The sequence below is a fragment of the Polypterus senegalus genome, chromosome 2, assembly GCF_016835505.1.
Source record: "Polypterus senegalus isolate Bchr_013 chromosome 2, ASM1683550v1, whole genome shotgun sequence".
In the NCBI taxonomy this organism is placed as follows: Eukaryota; Metazoa; Chordata; class Cladistia; order Polypteriformes; family Polypteridae; genus Polypterus; species Polypterus senegalus.
The window spans coordinates 206,961,890-206,988,013 of record NC_053155.1 but is presented as its reverse complement, the minus strand read 5'-3'; the positions used below and the strand labels follow the sequence as shown (position 1 = coordinate 206,988,013).

Here is a 26,124-nt window from a genome sequence, read left to right as displayed (position 1 = left end):
TTCCCCCTGGAAAATTAAATAAGTTTGATTTAGTGTAACTATGTATATATATCTGTCTATCCTGGCAGCATGGTGCTGAAGAGTAAGTTTCCCATAGAGTAGCTTTGTCAGTATATAGAAGATTGCTTCACTATATGTAAAATTAAGTTTTTTATGAAAATCGCTTCCAAGCATCCTGGTTTTCTTTTTCAGTCCAAATGAATTTTGTTAGATTGTTTGACGATTTCATATTGAGTATGCATGAGTGAATTACTGTATGTGAATGATTGTGCAGTTGAACAGACTTTCTGTTGTTCATTGCCATAATTAAAAGTTGGTTATGTTTATTTTTTTGTAGATGAGAGTTTTCAGTGCAGATAGAGTATTAAAACTGTACTAGTAATTTAATCTGTATGAACTTTGCGAAACACAACAAATTTGAAACACTTACGAGCTGTTGGAATTACCAAAAACTAAACTACAGAGTATGTTATCAGTTAGAGCTTGCTTATCTTAAGGTAATGAATCACATCATGCACAGGTATGCAATAATTAAACCTTGTACTTCTTACCAGCATCACATTAATGATACACTTAGATGCTTGTGTGTGCAACACTAAAATAGACGTTTCGTCACAAAGAGAAGTGTAATTACAATACAGTTTTAGTAAATAATTTAAGAGTTAAAATTAAGAAGTACAGTATTTTTAGGATAAAGCAGTGGTCCTCTGCAAGACGAGCACTGCATCACAGTATCAGCAATGTCTGACACTTTCTGCTATCCACTGTTGCACTCTGCAACTTCACTAAAAACAATGTAAGTAAGCATTACTGACTGCATAGGGCTCATATTTAGTAGTTTCTTATGAAAGTCTCTGCCCCTTTCTCTGATGTATGCATTTCCCCTCCCTGTTAGATTTCCTGTAATCAAAAAAGGGCTAGATGTGCCCAGCCAGTGGAGAGATGTTCCTTGGCTGCTGAAATATTTTCTTGCTAAACCAGTCATGGGCAGTGAGCCATTTAAAGTTCTATACCATGTTTTCATTTGTTTTTACTCAATTTTGATTTTCAGGTACTCCCAAGTCTTCAGACACCCTGGCACCATCTGTATTTTGTAACTTACTTATGCTATATGCATTTTTAAGTATCAAAGCTTTCTTTACAAAGCATGGCAATATTTGTTTGCATAAAAATGTGTACATATATGTTCTAGACATTGTTTTTTGATAAAGAAAAATGTTTTCTTGACTGTCTGTACTTACAGAGATCTGTCCATTGTCCATGCCCACTGACAGCCTTCTGGTCTCAGGATTAAAACACATGCAGGAACAGGGAACTGTGGAAAATATAAGTAAGCCTAAGTATGAGTACAGTTTGTAGACTAATATACAGAATTGTACAACAAGCAGGACACAAAATCCCAATCAGCCACTTTCTTCACATTGCTTTTGTTAGATCTAAGCTGTCACTTCATTAATTATCTTGCTGAATGTAAATACGTGTTGGCAGGCAATGCCCATTTCCCTGAAAAACAATAAGTCACCAATTTTAAAATGTTAAGTAACTGTTTTAATTACCTTTGTGTTTTAGGAAGTGCTAATTCAGCCTGAATGAATTGAGTTACTAAATCAAGACTAATCCCTGAACTGACAAAGATGTCTTTTAATCATATAAGAGTTAGTCCAGGAAATTTCTGATCGTGCCTTTTCTTCTTTGTTGTTGGTATTGTTCTCCCATCTGTGTAAGTGTGGTGAGTGATACTCTTAAAAGAATAAAGACGTAAATGTGTTTTACTCTTTTGCAGAACTCTACTCAACTTGCTCTCCTTTATGTAGTTCATTCAGAAAGTATTCAGACCTCTTTTCACATTTTGTTATGCTGCACCCTTATACTAAAATCATGTAAATTAATTTTTTTCCACATCAAGCAACGTTCAAAATGTAGCACTGCAAAGTAAAAACAGGATTTTCAATTGTTTTGCAAATTTATTAAAAATAAAAAAAGTAAAATACTTCATTGAAAACATAATCAGACCCTTTACTACGTACTTTGTTTAAAGCACCATTGGAACCTGGCATGACAGATTTTGCACACCTGGATTTAGGGATTTTTTGCCCTTTGCGGCTCATCTCAGGCTCTGTCAGGCTGGATGGACACTATCAATGCACATCTGTTTTCAGGTCTTTCCAGAGATGTTTGCTTGGGTTCAAGCCCAGGCTCTGGCAGTCCCGAAACCACTCCTGTGTTTTCTTTGCTTTGTGCTTAGGTTCATTATCCTTTTGAATACTGAACTTTCGGTCTAGTCTGAGGTCCAGAGTACACAGGAGTATTTTTTCATTAAGTGTATCTATGTACTTTGCACTGTTCAGTTTTCCCTCCTGTTCGGTTTTCCCTCAATGCTGTCTAGTCTACCAGTCCCTGCAATTGGGAAACAAACCCAAAGCATGATGTTGCCTCCACAGTGGAAAAGTATCGCACAAGTAATGAGTGGTGTCTGGTTTGTCTTCAGACAGGACAATTAGAAATGAGGTCAACTAGATCAATATTGGTTTCACCAGACCAGTGAAGTTTTTTTTCTTAATAGTCTGAGGGCCCAAAAAATATCCATCCATCCATCCCCATTTTTGTAGGGGGGTCAAATAATAACAACAACATAGTTTTAAATAACATATAAAAGCAAAAATTGTGGCATAAATCATAACCTATTGTTCAATAAAATTAACAGAGGCAATATAACTTGTATTATTATTTTTTGTGAACAAATATAGAACTACATCTACAAGGTAAATATCAGTAAAGTCAAATGTATACAACATATGAGAGCAAGAACAGAAACAGGGCTCATTGTAGTCATTAGGAAGGCAATAGGATATTAGTTTCCAGTGTTTAACCTGGATATTATCTACAGGACCAGTCTGCGGTTACTCTTGGCAAATTCTGAAATAAATTCATTCATGTCTAGATGTTCTGTGATGTTTTTCTCATGTGCTAGAATGACTAAATTTCTCTTCCTTGAATGCAGCATTGTTCGGGAGTGGAGTGAGAATGCGGTTCAAAGTAGAGAAAGAGCTTTCGCATGCAGCTGAAGACACACCAATGATGAGTGCTGTGACACATAGCGAATGCAACATAGGGAAGGCCTCTTTGTACTGCTGAATGCGTTTGCATGCCTCAGAGAGATTAGCATCAGCTGGCAGTTTATTGATCAACATTGTTTTTGCCACAGCCATTTCATTTTGCAAGCTCATGCTGTTTTGCTCTGTCCCTGCAAGTGCCTGAAGAGGTTTCAGGCGAGAATGATCAAGAAATAATTCTGATTTTGGCAGGAGAAGCGATGTGGCCCTCAATACTTCAACATTTCTCTGCGAGAATCTTGTCTACATTTCCACAATAGCTCTATCAAGAATGCTGAACATAGCCCTTTTAAAAGTCTGATTAGGAGCAATTTGTTCATCAGAGTCACCATGCCCAAGCGTAGACATGACAATACTATCATCAAGCTGTGAGTTAACTTTCTGTTTCCTTTTGAGCGAATTGGTAGGCCTACTTTCACACTGAGAGAGATGCTCCTCCTAGAATGAGTGGTATCTCATCTCCTTCAGTGTGGCCAGTGAAGCTGTCACCACCTCCCCAGCAGTGCACAAATCCACTGCATGTGCCTGTAGAATTGCATTGGCTGGTTTCAGCACACCAAGCACATGAAGGAGGAATTTTCCTGTATTGAAGAAAATCTGCTTTTTTCATTGGGTCAAAAGACCACATGCCTCTATGCAAATGTCAAAAGGGGCAGTGTCAGCCTCTGCTACCTCTGAGAGAATCCCCCTTATAGCTTCCTCATTGTTCACAATGGACTTTGTGATGTCATAATGACTGGTCCATCGTATTTCTAGAAGTCTTTTCAGTGGGGCTGCATTGTATGTGGGTGAAACATAATGTCTGTGGCAAAATGTGTTCAATGAATCTGACTAGCCAAAGAACTTCTTAGCCAGAGGTTCTGATTCCATTGCATGTATCACTGCTAAATGGAGCTGGTGGTTGTAGCAGTTTACATATGGAATGTACTTACCAACTTTGTTTTGTAACAAAGCCTGGACACCACGCCTTGCCCCAGACATGGCATCAAAACACTGACACACTAAATTGTCTGGGCTGTAACCTAGCTCAGAGAGATGTGACTGAATTTGGTTACAAATATATTCAGCATCAAGCTGAATCAGTTCAATAAAGCCAATCAGGTGTTCTTCAGGGATGGAGATCTGGACAAATCTAATCACTACAGACACATTCTCAATGTTACAGTGATCCCTGGTACCATCACTTTTAATACAAAGTCCAGGGGCCTCATGTATAATGCCGTGCGTAGAACTCGCACTATAACATGGCGTAAGCACAAAAGCCGAAATGTGCTTACGCACAGAAAAATCCAGATGCAGGAATCTGTGCGTACTCCAACTTCCACGTTCTTTCGTTACATAAATCCCGATCAGCGTGAAAACTAACGCTCGTGCACGTGCATTTTGTAACGCCCCAAATCCTCCCAGAATTACACCTATTTGAATATGCAAATCAATATAAATCGCCCTTAAGCGCAGCCTTCCGTGAAAAGACAATGGGAAAAGCACGGGGAAAATATAAGAATTTCAGCGAATACCAAGTGGAGGCAAAGGAAAAACATACTATTTGTTCAAATAAGCCGTGGTATAATCAACAAAATGAAGCTGATCGAGTGACATAGCGTGTTGGAGAAACTTGAAAGCTCACATTCACAAAATCGCACAGTGCCGGAAATAAAAAAGAAGTCACATATCAAAGTTGCCGTGAAAAGAAGAGTTGTAAGCCCACTGTCTGAGTGTCATATGAAAGCTTATTAGGGTACAGAGAAAAAAGGCACACGGTGGGGAAAAAGCACGAAATGTCAACTTTAATCTCGAATTTTCCACTTTAATCACGTAGTTTATTTTGTCATTTAGTAGAACATTATAAACTTCATCTTAAAATCGTTTAATTAACCAGTTTCTCAAAATTACATCGTAATTAAAGTAGCACGTTAAATGCTTTGTTTTGTATTTGATCTTCTACTCGTATGTGATCTATGTGTGTGAATCACTACTTGCTTCTTAAACTGGCTCTCTTCCTCCAACTGGACACAGAGTCCATTACATTTGTGATATTACAGCTCTCTGAATAACTAAAATACTGTATACGTGATGTCATTTTCATGATGATAGGAGCTAAAGCACATTATTAAACATGTGTTTCATGAGCCTCGTGCTCATGACAAGCATTTATCTTTTGTCGAAATTTGTCGCTGCGTTTTTAGCTGTGTTGTTATTTTCTCTTTCTGTTTTATATTCAATATATATTGGCGTGGCGCCCAAGAGTCCTTGCTTTTCTTTCCCCAAGTAACCGATCGCCACACAATCAGCTCTGTAATAGAAGTTAAGCCATCTGTAAGCTTAGCGCCGATTCTTCAAAGCGTTTAAAGAACATTGAAATATCTTCGTAGTACATGTTTAATTATTCTATCCTTCACGACACTCCCAGTGAAGAATATAGATTATTTAAATGAAGTTAAAGTTTTATGTGTATAATTTAACAAACATATTTTGCTGCATTTCACCTTAAAAATGATATCGTCATCATATGTAAATACGCGCTTTATAAAGTGGCCCAGGTTGTGAGATATTATAACTGTAGTGCAAGTTTACAGTGGGGTGATTGTACTTATAAGTACAAACCGTTCTACAAGGAGCAATTGATTGAGTGCATTTAAAGTTCTTGGGATTAAACTGTTTCTGAACCGCGAGGTCCGTACAGGAAAGGCTTTAAAACATTTTGCAGTGGCTGAGACAGCGTGTGCTTAAAGCTGTATACCGATAATTCTCTTTCCGATCAGCTGCTGCTGTGATTCACACTCAGATACAGTGATATAAATACTCCGAGTCGTGCAGTGAGAGTAATATGGAAAAAGATGATCTGCTGTGGCAACTCCTAACGGGAGGAGCTGAAACAAGAAGAAGAAGTGAGAGTAACAACGCTAAAGCAGTTATTGTATTTGGAATACTATGGCTATTCCCTGGACCATTATATTGTTACGAGTTAATTACAATCAGATGCATTACACTATTAAACAATATGCGGTTAGTTTCTGTGTATTTATAAAGCCGCGTCATGAAAATAATGAGTAATCACACAAGAACAGTACCATTGCTTTGACGCTGGGTGCCGCCAGTTTGCAAAACCGAGCGGAGAACTTGCGTACGACAAGGCATGAGGTACCGTGGAAAAGTGCGTGGCTTTACGCCAAGTGTAGGTTTTATACATCGCGATTTGAACGTGGAAAAGTTCTTACGCAACATTTCTGTGCGTACGCACCGTTTATACATGAGGCCCCAGGAGAGTCAGCTTTTTTCATATAATGGTCCTGATATCATTTACCACCATAACCTCAATTATTTCATTTTGAATTACATTGGATGTGTATTTTGCATTGTCTGGGATGTACAATTTCTACAAGTTTGGCATCTTTTTTGATTGTGTAATCAAAGAACTTAAGGAAAAGTCCCTCCTCCCCAACTTAGTGATTGTGACCACGCAAAGCCAGTTCATTGACTGCAAGGAACTGAATGGCCTCCCCAATGCTTTTCACATAATATCTATTCTTTTCTATCTGGATTGGACCCAGAAGTTGAACTATGCTCTCACCCGTCTCTGCCCAGTGCCAATACTCTTGCTATGCAGACATGGCTCTAACGTGCGGGATACTAGATGCGTGTTTGTGGAAGTCGCCACCGTCTTTTTCTAGAGCTTTTTTCCAATTAGTGTAGCCGTGTTTGGTGAATATGTCCTCGTGGTCCAAATTGGAAATACTAAATTTGCGGCAGGCAAAGCAAAAGCTGGCATCACGGTCGGACAATAGAATATTCAAGCCATGGTCGAGACTGATACCAGATTGCACTAAAACATCTGAGTGTCTTTCCGAATGCACGCTTGGGATAATTAATTAAAATGGAATGGGACGTGCTATCCATATTTAAGTCAGGCGGTCCGGACTGTATATTTTGTTGAAGGCAGAGGTTTGGAGTACCCGACACAGGCACAGAGCTAGAGGATTGTGTAGACTTATCTACATCTTTTGGAGTTTCAGTTCCCGACATGGGTACACTGTGCTGCGTGTTGGTAGCAGCGGTGCTGGGCTCAACCGTGGAGCCAGCAGCTTGCGGAGGGACAGAGGTTGAAGATGTCAACTTTTAAATAAGCCACCTATGCATAGACTTTGGTGTAACCAACCAGAAAATAAAAGAAGAATGGAACGTATATGCTGTTTTAATTAAAGAATGTGGTCAACAGGTTCAAGACGTGCTGCAAAGTGAACTTTGAAAATAAAATGTTACTCTTCTCCAGAGTTTTCATTGGACGACAGAACAATTCGCAGGGTAGGCACGGCTTGTCTCTGGGGGCAGTGCCCACCCCAGCTCCCCTGTGGTCACGCCTCCGATGGGAACTTAAAATAAGAGCACTGGTCAATTGTCTTTTGTAGGATAAAATTACAATTACTGCTATGTGTTTAGAAAGTGGTTTTTGCGGAAATAGCAAATCAAGCATCTTATCCAGGGCAATATACCACTCCACAATGGCTCTTCCATTCCATAACAAAAATATTCAACCCATGACGTATTCCTGCACATCGGAAGTGACACTGAGACAGGGGGAGCTTTGGAATTCAAGGATGTAACACTTAGTCTTCATAATGGACTGCCCAGTACTGCTACTTATTGTTGTGTTTCATCCATGGTTTTTCTTTTCACTGGCTTGTATTTATTTGTTGTATTTGCTGTTTTTGAATGATTAGTTTTCATATTTTTATGTAATTTCTGTTATGTTCATGTATAATTGAGTAATTGTATGTACTGTCACTTTAAATTTGTATCTCTTCCTTGTTTTATGTGGGTGGTACCCCCCTGAGATGTCACTGTGGTTCTATATTGAGCCACGGAAGAGGATCTCAGTAGTGGTGTATTGATGTTGTAGTGGAGTCTTTTCTAAGTATTGTGCTTCTTGGATTTACCAGCTTCATGATTTATTTGCACAGTTTTTGGATTCTGCTCTTTGGATTGTGATTTTTGGACTTGTTTTCTTTGGCCTGCCTTTTAGGCCACTCGTTTGAACATTTTGTTCATTTTTTGTTTTTGTTAATAAATATTTTCATTTATAAAGGTGTTGTTTCTGCCTTATGGTCTATGAATGCTGGGATATGCTCCAGCTGCCCAGTGAACCTGCCCTGAATAAGTGGGTTGGGAAGATGAATAGATTGTCTCTATAAGCCCAATTTTGACAGTTCATTCCCTTGCAAGACATTTTTGTAAGATGTAGCACTTCCTTTGTATTTTGAACTTTTAAACCAAGCTCCTCCGTGTTTTGGGGGCTTGCAGTCTTGAGGTGAGCCTCTTCTGGGTAGGTCAGTGAAGGCCCTAGCCTACTTCTGTGGTACTTTTTGAAGCCATTGTGTTATGTTTGTGACTCCATCACACAACACTTATATTGTGAATTGCTCAGGTTGTGGTGGGTGACCAGATCAAAAGAATAGTTGTTTTGTCTGATTTTGATTGTAACTTTGTCAGTTATAACTTACCATGATACCAATCAAATGTTTTTTTCCTCTCCAGGAATCTGATAACTTTTTTTTGTTGTTTGCTTTCTTTTCCTCTGTTGTCAATTGACCATACGGATTTTTTTATTGTAATTCAATATAAATTTGACTTATAGGGTCAGGATTTTATGTTAATCATATTGAAAGGTGAGTTCATACATGTAAATGATGTTATGATTTAATTATTTATGTGACTGCATTATAGGTGGCAACTTTCACAAGCAATGTGAGCATATAATATTTGAAAAGGGCAGTGGAGAAATTAAGTGAATAAGCAAATATGGTTCATTAAAATACACTGCACCATTTTCAAAGCTACCTTAATCTTGTCATTAAGATATAAACTGAAAAAACGTAAAAAAAAAATCACAGGTGACCACAAAACAACCGTCATCCTCTAACCAAATGAAACAATAGGCGATTACAGTACAATGTGCAGCCCATCTGCTCTTCTTACTTTCCTACAAAACACAGATTTAGGACACAAAATATCAGGCTTGCCAATTGCATCAGCATAAAGGTCTAATTAACAACAAAACCAGAATAAAAAATTATGCAAATAACCTGCCATCACATCACTGCAGCAACAATCCAGTCATATTAACAAGAAACTCTTCCCTTACTATTTCCAAAAAGGCTGATTTAATATACAAGAGCTGACCTGCCAACACAGAAAAGTGACTTTAGCTTTGAATTTTAACACATAAATACAAATACAAAACAAAGGACAAGCACCAAATTCTGTCTCAACTAAATATAGACTGTTGCAAATTGCTTTGCCACTAAGTGTCAGGCACCTTGAGGGTGCAGAGCAAACCACAAAAAGAAGCTTGAGAATTTAAGATGCCTCATGGCCTTTCCTCCTCTTCTTGAAGAAAAGCACTGTAAACGGTAAGACACACCCTGTGTTTACTAGGAAGGAAAGCAATGAAAATAGATAATCTTGGAAAGGCTCAGGAAGGGAAATTTAAAGTCTGGGGAATTCAGTACAGCCACGAGGGTTCCCAGGAGAGATCATGGAGCTTCTTCATAGGGTTAGACCCTTTGGGGGCAACGAGGCATGGGAGTTCAGTTGGCATGATTACCAAGGTAAGAACTCTTCCTGCGAGGTTACTTAAATAAGCCAGAGGGGAATGCAGAGAGAGAGTCCAAAATGAAAAAATAAAATTATGAAATAACATAGTATAAGATGAAAATACATTCTTCCTTAATATTCAGTTATATATACTGATATTATATAGTATCCTTATAATATAGAAAATAATAATATATTTACAAAGAATGCAATATTACATCAATGAAATCAGTTTCTTTTAAGCTTCTCATTGTGTTTTTATTCTAAATTGAAGTACTACATGAACAAACACCCATAATTCAAGCAAAAGAAATTAAGAAAGAAAAGGTTTGTTAAAGTTTTTGCAAAATTTAACCTACATTAAAGGACAGCATAAAGCATATTTATACTTACATGGCATAGCATGGTAGACACTGGGCCAGTACTGTCCACTATCCCGCTTTAGCCACACACGAATAGTCCTGTTGGGAACATGGAAGGCAATTTAGCTTCTTATGCTTACCTACAAAGTCTTTACATTTTTTTTCAGTAAGTTTCATTTACAAAAGTAAACATTTCAGTCTTAATAAGAGCTGGTTATATACAAGTTTCTTTTATGCTTTCCTGAGTACATGTTTGTTTTCTTTAAAGGACAAAACACAATAACAAAACACAATCCAATAAAATAATATAGTCCATATGTAATGTATCAGATTCAACACGCAGCCCCCATCCACTTCAGAGTGGAATAAGAGAAGAGGACGCCTTTGAATTCTTTTTAATTCCATGAAGACAGAAATGGAATCAAATATCTCTTCTAAGCTTATTAGCTTTCTTGTTTGCCTTTGAAAAAAACAATAATGTTTCTTTAAGTTCCAAAAAAAATGCTTTTAAATAACATTTTAACCTTATTTTGTGCAATCCCAATTGGCAATGCTACCAGAATTCTTTCAGTATCTTGGATACTAGACTTCCTCAAGCCATATACAAGGAATTTGATATAATTCAATGGTTATACCAAAAGCAATAAGCCTATGGGAGTTAACAAGAAATGGGCAACAATACTCACTATTGGAATTCATGGCATCATACATTTATGGTACTTTTTTTTTTTTTCAATTTGAAAACTGGCAGGTCAAGTGACTTGTTCATGGTTACATAGTGTTAGTAGCAGGATTTAAACCCACAACCTCAGAGTTTGAAGTCCAAGCCTTAACCACTGCACCACACTGTAAATCAAGACATCATTATTATGAACAGGGTAATAAGATTCTAGCTCAACAAAACCATGAGCAAGAAGTTTGTAATTCTATAATCAAATTTACCAACACAGCTAGTAATAAAATCAACAAACATAAAGAGATAAATGACATATTTCAGAAGTACTATAAGTCTTTGTACTCTTCTCAGTGTAAAGAAGATATGACACAAGCTAAGGAGGGTTTTGATTAAAAAAAATGATCAACTAACCATTTATAGAAACAAACATTTACCCTATACATTATTCCATACATTAATAACTGATTTTCCAAAAGAAAATGAAGACTTACTACAATGTGCATCATATACTGTACACCAATTTCACTCCTGAATTATGAAAGTTCTAACTAGAAGAATTGAGAAAGTGCTTCCCTTGATAATATCACAAGATCAAACTGTATTTATTAAGGGCAGACACTCAGCCTCAAACTGATAATATACTCGCCCACAAAATCCAACTCACCAGAAGGCTAAATATCTTTGGATGCAGAAAAAGTCTTTGATAGAGTTGAATGGGATTATCTGTTTACTACAACACACGGATTTGGGATTGCATGGATTAAATTACTCTATACCAGTCCAGAAGCCTCAGTCCGAAAGAAACACAAGGTAAAGGGGATTATCAGACAATGGGTTGAACAGAAAAAAAATCACTATATGCCAAAGATATGGTATTTTATTCATCAGGCACACAATCATGTTTACCATTAGTTCTAAACATTTCATAAAATAGCTGGATTTAAAATCTATCTGAATAAAAGTGTGTTTTTCCCAATTAACTCAGTAGCTTATCATGTTAGACTGGATAACACTCTCTGCAGAATATCAACACAGTTTAAAACTCTGCGGAAAACCATTATAAGTAAATATAAAGATCTTTTTAAATGTAATTTTGAAAGTACATTGGATAAAATCAAACAACATGTTAATAGATGGTCCAAACCCATCTAACCTTGGCTGGAAGAATTAACACTGTCAAAATTGACATCCTCCCTAAACCTTCTATATTTATTTCAGAGTATTCCTATATACATAAACAAATTGTTCTTTAAAAAATTAGACCCAGCTATAACAACCTTCGTCTGGATTCGTCTGACTATGCATTCAAGAGGTGTCTCTATAAAGATCTAAAGCAGAAGATGGCATGGCACTACCTGACTTTCAGTTTTACTACTGGGCAGCAGATATACACATAATAAAACCTCGTAAATCAGCATAAACTCATAAGTTCACATCAGTCTGGCTTGCAATGGAAAACAAATCCTGTTCTAAATCTTAATTGCATGCCCTGTGTTCTGCTGCACTCTATACTAATTATCGTTAGTACAGCAGTAAATCAGTCATCCACCAGTTACTTAAAATATGGAACCAATGCAGGACACATTTCAAGGTAGAGTAGCTTTAATCAGTTGCTCCTTTAGACAATAATCATCTGTTTCAGCTTTCTCAGGTGTACTCAGTATTTAACTCAAGGAAACCACAAGGGATTAAGGCACTTAGAGATCTTTATATAGATAATTTATCTGCAGTTGATGAAAAATACTCCAAATTCATCCTCCCACTTACACACCTTTTTCCTATATGCTAAATTGGAAATTTTGTTAAAAGAGACCCTCCCAACTTTCCACATCTCACACCCATAGAATTCCCAGAGTCCATATTGACAAGTCTTGATGAAGACTTGGACAGTATCTCAACAATATATGAAAACATTTCAAAGAATCTACCTCTCATAGATACTAGGGAATGGTGAGAATGGGAACTCTCAATCGGCAACTTAAAAAGAAGTGGAACTCCGCTATACATAGAATATACTGTAGTTCTGCCTGCACCATTCATTTCTGTTTCAATCAAAAGTCTTTCATCGGTCACATTTATGTCCATTAAAAGTGTCCAAAATGTACCCTGGTTAAGACCCAACCTGTGAGTGCGGCCATCTAGCTCCAGCATCACTAGGCCACATGTTCTGAGAATGCACTATACTAACATAATTTTTGGACCAAAATCTTTACATACTTCAGAAACAGCCTTGTTGTTACAATCTCCAGCAACAGCAGCAATATTTGATGTACTCCCTGATGGCATTAAAGTGCCTAAGGAGAAACTGATTGTAATGGTCTACACCACACTATTAGCACACAGTCTTATCCTAATCAGCTGAAAAATTCCAGCCTACCTTCTCAGTGGGTAAACAATGTTTTATATTACCTTAAATTAGAAAGAATCCAATTCTCTTTTAGAGGATCTGTTCATTTTGTTTTATTTTTTAGAAATATTGTAAGAATTCATTACTGCTATTTTAGAATAAACATGCTGGGCCCATGATTGACTCTCTAATGTCAAAACCTGTTTCGTCATCTCTTAAAAAGATATTATGGTTTTGGTGCTATTTCATTTTGCCTGAGACTCTCTTCCTTTGCTCTTTCTTTTGGAAGGGAGTTGAATCATATTTGTTTTTTATATTTTTTTTCTGGTGTTGTTTTCCATTTGCATTTTTGTTTTTTCGTTTTCTTTCATTAAAAAAAATATTGCTTTTGGGCGAGTATTCCTTTAACATTGTTTTCTGCATTGTTCACACAATTGAATTTACAAACTCAATATAAATAGAAATAAGTGAGGGAAGGTTGAATGTATAATAATACAATAGGTAATGATAATAATAGTAATAATATTAGTAATAAGGAATATAATACTGACACATACATGAAAAAGGGCAACTTTATAGAATTTAAGTAAAAATTATGCTGAAAATATATAAATGTTTGGGACTAAATGCAAAACAAACACCACTGTACTGTAGATGCTTGCTTGTAAACAATAATAATCGGATTCATTATATATTTTTCAGACTTCTTGCCTTTTGTTGTATCACTCCCTCTAGCTGGAGACAAGGTAAGTAAATTGTGTAAGGTAAGTTGAAATTGTGTACAATAGCAAGGAAAAAAAGAAGCATGCTGTTTTATGTTCTTTACTGTGTTTTTGTGTCTTGTTTTGCATTAATTTGTTTTTGCTTTTATCTTCCATCCATTTTAGAGCCTCCTTAAACAAAGAGTAGGGTCATAGGAGGTGGAAAGTCTTCAGCAGCCTCGGAAAGCAAGTCAGAAAGCAACTCTGGTTGAGGCACCAGTCCATCATAGGGTGCATTCATCCACAAACCAATGCTTACACATGCTACAAAGAAACAATTTTAAAGATGCCAATTCACCTGTCTCGCTTTGCAAAGTACCTGGAGAAAAAAGACAGGCACCCAAGTGGAGGACTAAAAAACTCCAATACACACATAGTAAATGGGCCAGGATTCAAACTAAACTACTGTATATCTGTAAAAACGTACAGAATTCTGAGCTTACAAGTGTAATTTTGTGACACAACTCTTCTTCTTTCAGCTTCTCCCATTAGGGATTACCACAGCTGATCATCTTTTTTCATACACAGTAATAAATTGAAATCCGTATTATAATCAGTGTTTCCAGAAACTGCAGATTTTTGCATAGCACAAATGGAACCTAAATTTATTGCTGCTAAATGACTGCAAGAAAATGAATTAGTAGGAATATTTTAGTCCACCAGTTAATCTTTAATAGTGAACACAATCTATACTAATAAAAGGCAAAGCCCTCACTGACTCACTCATCACTAATTCTCCAACTTCCCGTGTAGGTAGAAGGCTAAAATTTGGCAGGCTTATTACTTATAGCTTACTTACAAAAGTTAGGCAGGTTTCATTTCGAAATTCTATGCATAACGGTCATAACTGGAACCTACTTATGCACATATATACGGCCATAGCCTGCAGCTCGGTCGCCGTGTGAGGCAGAGTTGCGCCCCTCATCATCACGCCTCCCACGTAATTGAGTGCCTGCCCATATAAGGCCGTCCGTCGGCAGCAATCCAATAGACACGCTGCTGCTAAATATTCGCAGGTAAAGGACTGTGCTTATGCAAACGAATAGGAAAGCAAGGTGTAAAGCTTAACTTTAAATTAGGTTCATAAACACGCTGCTGCTGGCTTTTGTCATGCCTAAGACGAATACGATATTCACGAGATACAAGTTTAATGAGAGGACGCAGGGTATAAACGAGACTTTTCATCACTTTGTAACAGAGTTAAAATGGCTGGTGAAAGACTGTGCTTATGCAAACGAAGATGAGATGGTCAGGGATAGACTAGTGTTTGGCACAAACTCAGCGAAAGTGCGAGAGAAACTTTTAAGTGCTGGGTCTGAGCTAACATTAAATAAAGCCGTGGACATCGCAACATCGTAGAAACCTGTTATCTTTACAACGGTTGACAAACACGGAATATAACTTGAAAACAGCACATCCTCCAAATACGAACCTGATTGAAAGAAATAATGATAATCAAATCCTTGATGACAGCAACACTCACAACAGTGACAAAACAATTAAATTGACAATCATGTTACGTTATTTTTAAGATGTTTCCTTTTCTTTTTCATAACTTCTTTAACACACTACTTCTCTGCTGCGAAGCGCAGGTATTTTGCTAGTTAAAAAGAATATAAGATAAAGAAAATTACCATTTAATGGAAGATAGGGACACAGAATATATAAAGCGTAAGAAGAAGAGGGTGGCAGAGTGGATCTAGCACCCTGAGTTTGAATCAAGGGTCTGGTCACTGCCCATATGGGATTTGCTTGCTCTCTCTCAGTATCTGTGTGGGTTTTGCTCCCACAACTCCAAAGATGCACAGACTATGTTAACTGAAGACTCCAAATTGGTCCTTTACGTTTGTGTGTTAGGTTAGGTTAGGTATGATAAAGGACAAAACTGACTAGTAAAAATAATCACAGGTGAACGGAACTTACATGCTTTAAGGAAACTTTTGAATAGACTACAGATATGAATGATGGAACAGCTGTATTCCATCTGGCTGCTGATTGATGCAGGTGTTCCGTTTCTTTTTATCGGCTGTCAGAGGCCTAAGAGTTGTAATGTATATGTCTAAGGTTTGTGGTGGATGCTATGTCAGTTTGCCTCATTATCCGCTGCAGAGCATGCCCTCATCATACCTTCACTCAAGGTTAACCAGCTCTGTTTTTGGGTAAGGAGGCATCTGAAAGAAGAACAATCCAAGCCTAGCCTGTTCTCCACTTACAACTTGCTGATGCTGTCACAAGCACATATCACAGAATGCCAGCAGATTAGATTTACTGAGCCTAGCTGCTTCAAGACCTTGGGACAGGCATAAAATCTATTGTCCCTAGATACTTTCAGAAACCTGGTCAAATGTCTGTTGGATAGCATCTCCTCTTCCCTTAATGTTCATAAAATGAAGGAAATGAATGAGCCCAGGTGATAAAGTAATCTGGGACAAAAGAGTATTAACACTCATTAAGCCCAGACAAGTGAATTGGTCAGACTGTACGCAAAGGGTTAGGGTGGGCCATCATATATCCTCGGCCATCAGCATCAGCGCCGGTTCTCCTCAGGGCTGTGTGCTGAGCCCCCTGCTCTTCATGCTGTACACACATGATTGTGCCCCCACCCACCACAGCAACACCATCGTCAAATTTGCAGACGACATCACTGTGGTGGGGCTTATCTCTGGGGAGGATGAGTCCGCCTACAGGGACAAAGTGGAGCGGCTGACAGCATGGTGCACTGACAACAACCTGCTCCTGAAAACAATTAAGACCAAGGAGATCGTTGTGGACTTCAGGAAAAAGAAAACAGAGATTAAACCACTCAACATCGGGGGGCGGGGGGTGGTTTGGGGGACTGTGTGGAGAGGGTGTCAGACTTCCGCTTCCTGGGAGTCCACATCATGGAAGACCTGTCCTGGGGTGTGAACACAGCTGAGCTGGTGAAGAAGTCTCAGCCCTCAGGAGAAATAACATTCCCCAAAAACTGCTGGTGTCCTTCTATCGCTGTTCTATTGAGAGTATCCTGTGCTACTGCCTCTGCGTGTGGTTTTCCAGCTGCACAACAGCACAGAGGAAAACACTTCAGTGGATCGTAAAGACTGCCCAGCAGATCATCAGCTGCTCTTTAACCTCTCTGGATGAACTGCACAGCTCTCGCTGCCTCAGGAAAGCAGAAAACATCTTAAAACACTCCTCACACCCCACTCATGACAAGTTCCAATTGTTGCCATCAGGCAAAAGATATAGGAGCATCAAACCAAAGATTAATAGACTGAAAAACTGTTTTTACCCTGTTGCTATCAGGGCACTGAATGCCACCTAATCACCTCTAATGCAGAAGTGCAATAGATGACATCTTGTGCAATAGTGTTCATGTGCAATGAAGGTCTTATGTTGAATGTTTGTGTTCTACCTTATTACTTCTTATCTTTTGTTATCCTTTTGTAATTATATTTATTTATATTTTGACACCACAGGAACTGCACCTAATTTCTTTGTATTTGTTACAATGAGAATAAAGATATTTTGATTCTGATTCTGAGAAGAAAAGAGAAACTTGGGCACATTAACACGTTAAGATTCTTGCAGAGGGATGCTGAGTGGCACCTTATTATGCGAGACTGAACTGCCAGATTTATTTTAGTGCAACACAAGCTCTGAGCCACCTATGAATCGTCTCCGATTCCTGCCTACTGTCCAGGTTCTTTTCATGGCAACTTTTGCATTTATTCTTTTGTTTACGGAATTTCACAGCTGTTGTTGTGCTCACGGAGGCACATTACCTGCCTTGTGAGAGAGTGTCAGTTACGGCACTGCGGTCATGTGGTGCGATTCAATGAGGGTGATCCGGCTCGCAGGATCCTTGTTGTTGAGGACCCAAGTGGCTGGACCAGGGCAAGAGGATGCCCACGTAACACCTGGCTACAGAGGGTGGGACTGGACTGCGTGTCTGCCTGGCGGAGTTGCCAACCAGGATCCCAAGTTGTTTCATCATATGGAGGGTACAGCAATGCTCTGTACTGGTGCATGCTCCCCAAACTGACCTGTCCTGATCTTATAGAATTTCTCTCTCTCTTGACTATAGCAATGAGATACAGTAGTTTCTTGCTGGATGAGCAGCTTGTCCCAGGAGCAAATTTACCTTTTACAGAAGAAATATAATAGCAAGCATACAGCAACAACCCCCCATAAAAAACACAAGCATTACATGAAAAGAAGAAAAAATGTCTAATGATAAGAGGTGCATTTTAAAAGTGTATTGTTGTAGGTATAAAAGAAACCCCATAGCGTTTTTGGGTACGCTCTTATGGTATAATTTGATGGCTAAAAGTACTCAATGACAGGCTATCACAGAAAGGATATGTATGTGTTCATAATGGTCATCGGTTTTGGCTTCATTCTTTTCTCCAGCACTAATTCCGTTATGTCGAGAGCATATCCCATAACTAAATCTGCTCTTTTAATTGGCTAGTTGATTTGATAGGCCTGAAGTGATGTTACCAACCCAACACATAGAAAAGTCACTCTGGCCATCACAGAGTTGTAGAAGATGTGAAGGATGGCACTATGCCATTTAAATTAACACACTTTAAATTAAAACAGTCTCCTAAGAAAGTCAGTCTAGGACAAAATTGGAGGGATGCCTCAGAGTATTGTGTATATTGAGTGCTATCCTGGGTGATGGGTAATAGAAGTGTGGTCTTGTGAGTAGAATATGTATTATTTGAGGCCATAACCCCAGCCGCTTTGTGTGTACACTATTTAGGCCATCTTGGAGTCTTGTAAGCAGCAACGTAACACAGGGTTAGTTGAATGGTGTTTGTTTGATTGGAATATCTGCTTTTTGTAAAGAAACTTTGATACATGTTATATCGAGGGACTGACCTCTTTCCACAGTAATATAATCCTGTAATGAGCTGACACACTTTGCCCTGTGCTTTCGGGATAGGCACTGCATTAAGTTGCTTTGAGGATGTATGTGAACAGTGTAAAGTGTAAAACTAAGAAATGTTGATTAGACTGAACAAATTAAATGTGAATATTGTCTTCTTTACAGTAGTATATTATTAAAAGGTATTGAATTCATAGAACACTCGAGCTATCCAAGAAAATGTTCAATCTAACAGCTGTTTTATATAGTTCACCAAAGCTTCCCTTTCTGACTGACAAAGCATTAGCAAAACTATGTTGTACAAAAGAATATTGGACTTAAATCCCCAGAAGTACAAAGAAATGCCACCCTTTAGCTGTTACCTTTACGAATTACAGTAGTAATTCAAAAAGATGAAAACTAACAGTAAATTAAAACCATCTTAATTTCCTGTTTTAATATTTTGTAACAATATACTACTGTAAATTAACTGAAATGCTTCAAGATACATAAAGAATAAGGCAGATTTTTACATTTTCCATTACTAGTGTATAATTTGAAGAAACTTTGAAGGCAAAATGTTGCATTAACAGGAAGCATTTCCTGTTTTGTGAGTCAAACAGGAAGAGCTGTTATCCTGCATAAAAGAGTGGGAATCTGGAAAAAAAAGTGTTGATGTTCAAATGGACACACTGTTGTTATTAAGTTAGTAGAGAAATACACGATTATCAGCCTGTATTGCCAGTACATTTTCACACATTCAAACACTGATAAAAAAAAGAAGAATGGTTATACCAACCAAGTGAGAGAAAAAAAATCAACCACTAAACAAGTAAAAGAATTCCAAAAAAGAATTCTCAGTTGGTTGCTGTGCTCAGAAGAAGAGGCGAGTCCTTGAAACGCGTCGGCCAAATCTACACATATCTTTGAATCTCAGGAATCCAATATATTCCTGATGTTATATGGTTATAAACTTTATGATATTGTATCTACTGTTGTGGACTGATTACCTCTATTTGTGGCTCACATTGTTCATGTGTTTGCTTCTTTTACGGTGATCTTCTAGGTCACATTTTGTCTGTTTATAATGTATTGATTCTCAATTGATCATTTTCATTGGAATGTCCCCTGGATCTTTTCATTCCCTGTTTCAAGAAATTATTATGATTATCTTTATATTGGATGTCACAGTTCCCTTGTTGTCATCTGATGTAAAAAATATTTATACATGGATTATAATTTTTTTTGTAATATGATGTGATATGTATACCCTATCGGGTGTAAACGTTTCTTTTGTGGATATAATTGATAAATTGAATGAAACATATTTAAATTTATTTTGTTCTATTGTTACATTTTATTAATTGAATATTTAGAACATAGCATATAAATTATTTCAGTATTAAGAAACGTTAATTAAGGATCGGGCTTGAATTATAAAGCAGAAGTCAGTGTTTCAATTGTGTATTCTTAAATCATTTCAGTAAGGCCCTAATAAAAGGCCATGTAGTAAACAAAATCAGCCACATTCAGTAGACTAGTTTTCTTACATAAAGTAATTGAATTTGCATAGTAAATGTAATGTTTATGTAATGCATACTAAATCACTAATGTAGTACATTGTGATTCTAATTTTTGAATGTTCTTCAAATGGATTTTATATTTGCCTTGGAATCTGGCTGGGAGAGGTATGTGTGATTATTTAATTAGACATATCAGAGCTATTGCAAATCTTAAAGACAGTGAAAGAACGACGTATCTGTGCACCTGCTTGACAGTATACAGTGTTTTCCCATCATACGGATGTTAAAAATACATTCACACAGAAGCACTGCCTCTTCAGATTAATACTGATCTACAGCAGTGAGAGAGAGCCAAATCCCAGTATGACAGGTAGCAGCAGGACTGGTCCCCACAAGCTCACATCTTTCAAGGTAGAAGCTTTGACCATTAAATAAATTAGGATAACATTTCTGTGGAGCTCATATGATATGATTCCTGCGGAACTCACAACTTAATATTTTTTGGTATACTCAAAGAAAAATTAAAACTTGTATTGTTGTTAGTTAACTTCTAAATAATACTGATTAAAAATAATTGAAACATAAAAGCAGAAATATTTTAAAGTAAGTGATTTCCTTTCTGCAGTATAATTTTGAAAATCCTGGAGTTTGAGGTTACTGTATTTAGTAAAATGTAATGCAGTGAGAATGTATTTTTACTCATTTATTGCATTTCTTCTATGTAAACTGGCAACCGCATTGTACAGTATTGCTATATATTCACCGTGTGATGTGTGTCAAATAATCACTTCTTTATGCAGTACACTATTTCTTAATGTGTACTCTAGTTTGAATGAAACAATAAGACAGATCAAAATGAAGACACAGAATTGTGTTTTACTGCTGCTTAAAATTCTTTCCTAAAATTACTAGGTAATCGCATGCTTGTTCTAGAATTATCTACATGCCTACAGCAGAGCTGGATTCTTCCTGTGTGAAGACAGAAGCAATACAAGGTAAGTACTGACTGCTAATTCTTATTTAGTATATGGTTTTGAAATTCTAAGGTTATTAAAATAAAACCTGCAAAAACACTAAACCCCTAAATCTATAATAACATGAGGAGCTTTTGGAAAATTCTATCCATATGCTACTGTGTTTTTACTTAGGCATCACAGAATATCAAGTAAGAAACAGAAATTTCTCATCCGTCAACTAAACCTATCGCTCAGGGATAGAGTGCATCTTAGCTGCATCAAGTATAGGGTAGGAACTGAGATAGGATGAGACACCAGCCCATTGCAGGAAATATAGTGTGAGACACACAAGCGTAGTTCCTCACATGGTAAAAGTTCCCCACACTGGTTTTAGCTTTAACAAAGTCAGGTAAAGCTAGCTGGACATCCCGCTAGTGGATTGATTGTTTTGCTAGTTCTGTCACTGCTGTATCCAAGTGCTTGCTGGAGAGAAGAAACGCTACATTCATTACAAAAGCATATTTCAGTTGTGGATCTGTGTACTCGAGCAGATATGTGAGGGAGCTGTGGAACAATATCCCATTGCAAGTAATTCTGTGAAGTGCACAATTCAGCAATTGGTGAAAAAGTGGTGTACTACTGGTTGATTATCACAACAAACAAACTGAAGTCTGTTCTCGTGAACATGTTACGGCATATAGAACTTTGCATTGCTGCTGGTGGAGGCCATTTTCTAGTCAGTAACATTGTCTCTGTCCAAGTATTAGATCTTTGGTGGCTGTTGGACAAGTGCTATTCTGGATTACAAAGCTGCAATAAAGGTGCTTGCATAGTGGGGAAGCAGTAGAAGACTCTCCCATCTCTCTGCGTATGGTATTTGTGAATTTCCCCTTGGGATTAATAAAGTATCTATCTATCTATCTGTCTATCTGGTACAGTGTCAAAGTTACAAATGAGCAGTTCCATTGGTGCTATGTTAGAGCCCCACTACTATGCACATCACTTGGGGGATCAAGGTAGCCAGAGAAGAATCCATAGGGGCCCAGGTGGACAAAGTAAATGCTACAGTCAGCGACCCAGCAAATTAAAGGCCTTACTTTTTAATACTTTGTTATTTTTAATTTAATGCTGTTTCATTTCTTCAGCATTTAGTAGAAGCAACATTATTTCTTTAAAATCGCCACTTCATTTAAAACAAATGAATTTTAATCAAGGAAAGCAAAATAATCACAACAAACAGCAAAACCCACCAAACTACTTGCCGCCTAGCTAGATGTCCAGTCCAGCTAGGGTGCATGATGTGTAGACCATACATGTTCTCCTCCCTGTATGCTGGAGCTCTATAGTTTGTTTGTTTACACAATCTAAACGCTTTCTGCTGGTTCATTAGTCGCTTTAAATTAGCTTTGATAAAATATGTCACAACTACCCTATGATAGCCTGGCATTCAATTTAGTGCCAGTTTCCATGTTTTACCCTTTACTGTTTTGACAGACTCTAAATACTGTATCAGGGTCCCTTCAGCAAAAAAGGTGATTGATTGGACCTAAATAAGTCTACACTCATGCGACTTCATGTACAATGCTTTAAAATGTGCAGTGTGTAATATTTTAAGTGTTACATGTTTTGCCTGTACTCTAGACTGATATTCACAAACATTAATGAAAATGTTTTGGAGGGTGAGGGCTTGAGATTGTAGGGACATATGAAAGAAAGATGTAAGTTGTCTATCCTGTGCAATAAAGCGAGAGATTAGCCCGGCAATATTTTTCGGGGGAAAGTGCCCTCTTTGGACACCCTTATCTAAGGCGAGATTGCGTTGGTTTGGACATGTGCAGAGGAGAGATGCTGGGTATATTGGGAAAAGAATGTTAAAAATAGATCTGCCAGGAAAGAGGAAGGCCTAAGAGAAGGTTTATGGATGTGGTAAGAGAGGACATGCAGGTGATGGGTGTGACAGACCAAGATGTAAAGGAAGATATGGAAAAAGATGATCCGCTGTGGCAACCCCTAATGGGAGCAGCCAAAAGAAGAAGAACATCTATGGTTACTACAAATCTGTCACCCCATAATAAAGACCTTGGTGGTAGGATCTGTGCCTATGCTGTAAGTCTCAACTTAAAATGAGAGCTGGCATAATCCTTTTTGGAAGGCTACTGTGGCTATGATGTACCCAGGATGGAAATTGGCAATTATATGACAGAACGTCTTGCCTGGCTCCAGAGGGGGGCCCCGGTGACCCGCGTCCGGGCAAGAGAAAACGTCGTCCAAGGTTTTTATTCTTCATCAGAGGTTTGTTGAACCGCTCTTTGTCTCATCCCTCACCTAGGACCAGTTTGCCTTGGGTGGCCCTACCAGAGGCATAAAGCCCCGGACAACATAGCTCCTAGGATCATTGGGACACGCAAACCCCTCCACCACGATAAGGTGACGGTTCAAGGAGGGGCTTTTTTCATTATTCTACATTTAAAAGATGTTCAAAGGACAATTTAAGCTTGCTCTACAAAATCTGAACATATCTGTGTTGCATATGTACATTTTAAAAGTAGTGATTGAATGGAACTGTAAAGACTAAAAACAGAAGACTGAATTCAACAAGAAAATTGTAGGATGGTATCCATTTAAAGACTGGCATACAAATCAATAGGCCAGTATTTCAGGTAAGCACTGTAAGTAGTTTGCTTACATGTATAAGGAAGCTCCTGATCATCAGATTAGCAAGAACTAAAACTTAAAACTACTGTTACTTTCTAGAACTGAGTTTGCCCAGTACAATTTGGGAATGTTATGAAAGATTTTTAGATGTCATGCTCCTGCCGCATGGCTCCTTCATGCTTGGTGAGAATCCCACTCTCACACGTAGTCATTGTGACGTTTGCACAGTATCTCTGAGTATACATGGGTTTCTCCCAGGTACACCAGTTTTCCTCCCCCATCCTCAAAGAAATGCAGGTTAGGTTAATTGTTTTTTTTCAGACTGGCCCGTATATGTGAGTTGTTCATGTAAAGGACAAGTACCCTGCAGGGGGGTTGTTTCCAGTCTTTGGACTCAGTCCCGCAATGATAGAATTCAGCCCCCCTACGCCCTTACATTGAATCAAGGCAGGATTCTGAATGTTATGTTAAAAACTTTCCCTTTCAGATTTGCTTTCTTCTTGCTTCAGAGTTTCAGTCAAGTTGAGTTCTGAAAGTCCCTAAAGTCTTGCTGTATTTACTTATTCGGTCATGTACATCTTAGCTACATTTCTTTTTGTTTTTCCAGGTGAAATAGAGGCAAATGAAGTGACTTGCTCATGATTTCACACAGTGTCAGTAGTGGGATTGGAACCCACAATCTCAGGGTTTGCAGACGAGAGCCTTAATGGCTATGCCATGTCTCTATTGTTAATTAGTACATATATGTGTTGACTTCTGTTACACTGCTTGTTTTAGCCAGAAGTACAACTCAGAGTGACACGGTGATTCATCCTGCCCAACACTGGGTTTAAAGTGTTAATGGGCTGTTGAGGGGAGATTAGCATCAGCCTATAGTGCAAGGGCATGACATCGGTAACTCTAAATCATGCCATTCAAGTGCAAGTGTGTAACCAACAGTGTCCTGGTCTCAAGTCCTGTGCCGCCGCCAGTGTTGCTACAAAGACTAAAGGTCCCTACAGCCTTGGCAGTTTACATTTTCTTCTTTTTAGACGCACACCAAAAATAAGACAAAATTGTAAAGTAATATTTTGACCCTATAAACGTTTAGAGAGTAAGGGGTCAAATGCATGATTCATCGGTCCCACTGTAAACTTCTGCGGTGGACGAAAAGCGTGGATCATCCTCAAGTGGACCGTGGCAGTGCCCGACAGGGATGTATTGCATACAGCGGACACCTGCTCACCTTAGCGGTGCGTGGTTGCTGTTGCGTCACCTGACATACGTTTCATTTCTGACGAAGCGAACTTTTAGCTGACTGTCACCATCACCATACCGACAGAAACATGATTCCCCATAAACATTCCCCTCATTTAACATTTATAACTTTCACCGATAAACATTGGATCTTTCATTAACTTAACGTGCCGCATACAGAAAAACAGAAGTGCATCCACTGTGTTGTGATTATCTCAATTTCTTATAAGAGCCATGTATTAATCATCATATTGTGTTTAGAAAATAAAAGCAATTATTACATAGTGCATTTAATATACATCCCCCAGTAACATATCTGCCTATAATCCTCCATATACCTGTCTTCTGAAACGCTAATCACTCCGTCCTCCTTTGGGATGATCACCGCAGCGTTAACCACGTCCTGCGACCCCTCGATCTTATTCAGCAATACGGGACGACGCGTCAGTGGTTTCGGATGGATTTCAGCTGCCATAGCGATGCACTAAGTCTTTTTCTTGCATCTACATAAAGGGATCATAGCACCCAAACACTGCGTCCGACTCTCCTTCACGTAGGCGCTCGCCTTTGTACAGGGTTCTACTTGACGGGTGACGAACTGGTCAGCTGACGGCTTACTCGCCTGCGTCCATGATCTGTCAGAGCCTCGCGCGGATAAACTGCGCTTGCGTGGGCTATGCTGTTCCGCGTCTGCGCAGTAAACGTACACGACAAGTTCATATCATAATCTGTGTTGTTTTGTTTACTTTCAACTAGTTCCCGTCATGGATGTAAATGCTGTGGTTTAGTATAGAAAGGTGCGGTACATGATCAACAGCGAAAGATGATCCTAAACAAGATTATTGTGCACCATATTTTATAGTGGCAATAATCGGCGTGGGTGCAAGGGGGCGTTCATGGGCGGCACGAAAACGATTATTAATATGCCCTGTATAAGATAAAAAAAGAAAGTAAACCAATTCAAAGAAAGAGGAAGGAAAAAGATCTGCTTTTTCATTAGTACCCGGTGCAGGAACGAAACGGGAATTGTGGGCATCTTAAATAACTTTACA

The 26,124-nt window shown here is 38.3% G+C and overlaps 1 protein-coding gene across 1 annotated transcript in view; it reads right to left on the bottom strand.

Annotated features, from left to right (window-relative positions):
• wdfy2 (WD repeat and FYVE domain containing 2) overlaps nt 1–25,718 on the bottom strand; it is a 95,923-nt gene extending 70,205 nt beyond the window's left edge. Inside the window, exons 1-3 of the mRNA XM_039745223.1 lie at nt 25,411–25,718; nt 10,098–10,165; nt 1,242–1,315 (exon numbers count right to left, since the gene is read on the bottom strand). Coding sequence (XP_039601157.1) covers nt 1,242–1,315; nt 10,098–10,165; nt 25,411–25,547 — 279 coding nt within the window. The 5' untranslated portion in view covers nt 25,548–25,718. The remainder of the gene's footprint in view (nt 1–1,241; nt 1,316–10,097; nt 10,166–25,410) is intronic.
• Nucleotides 25,719–26,124: the final 406 nt, after the last annotated feature.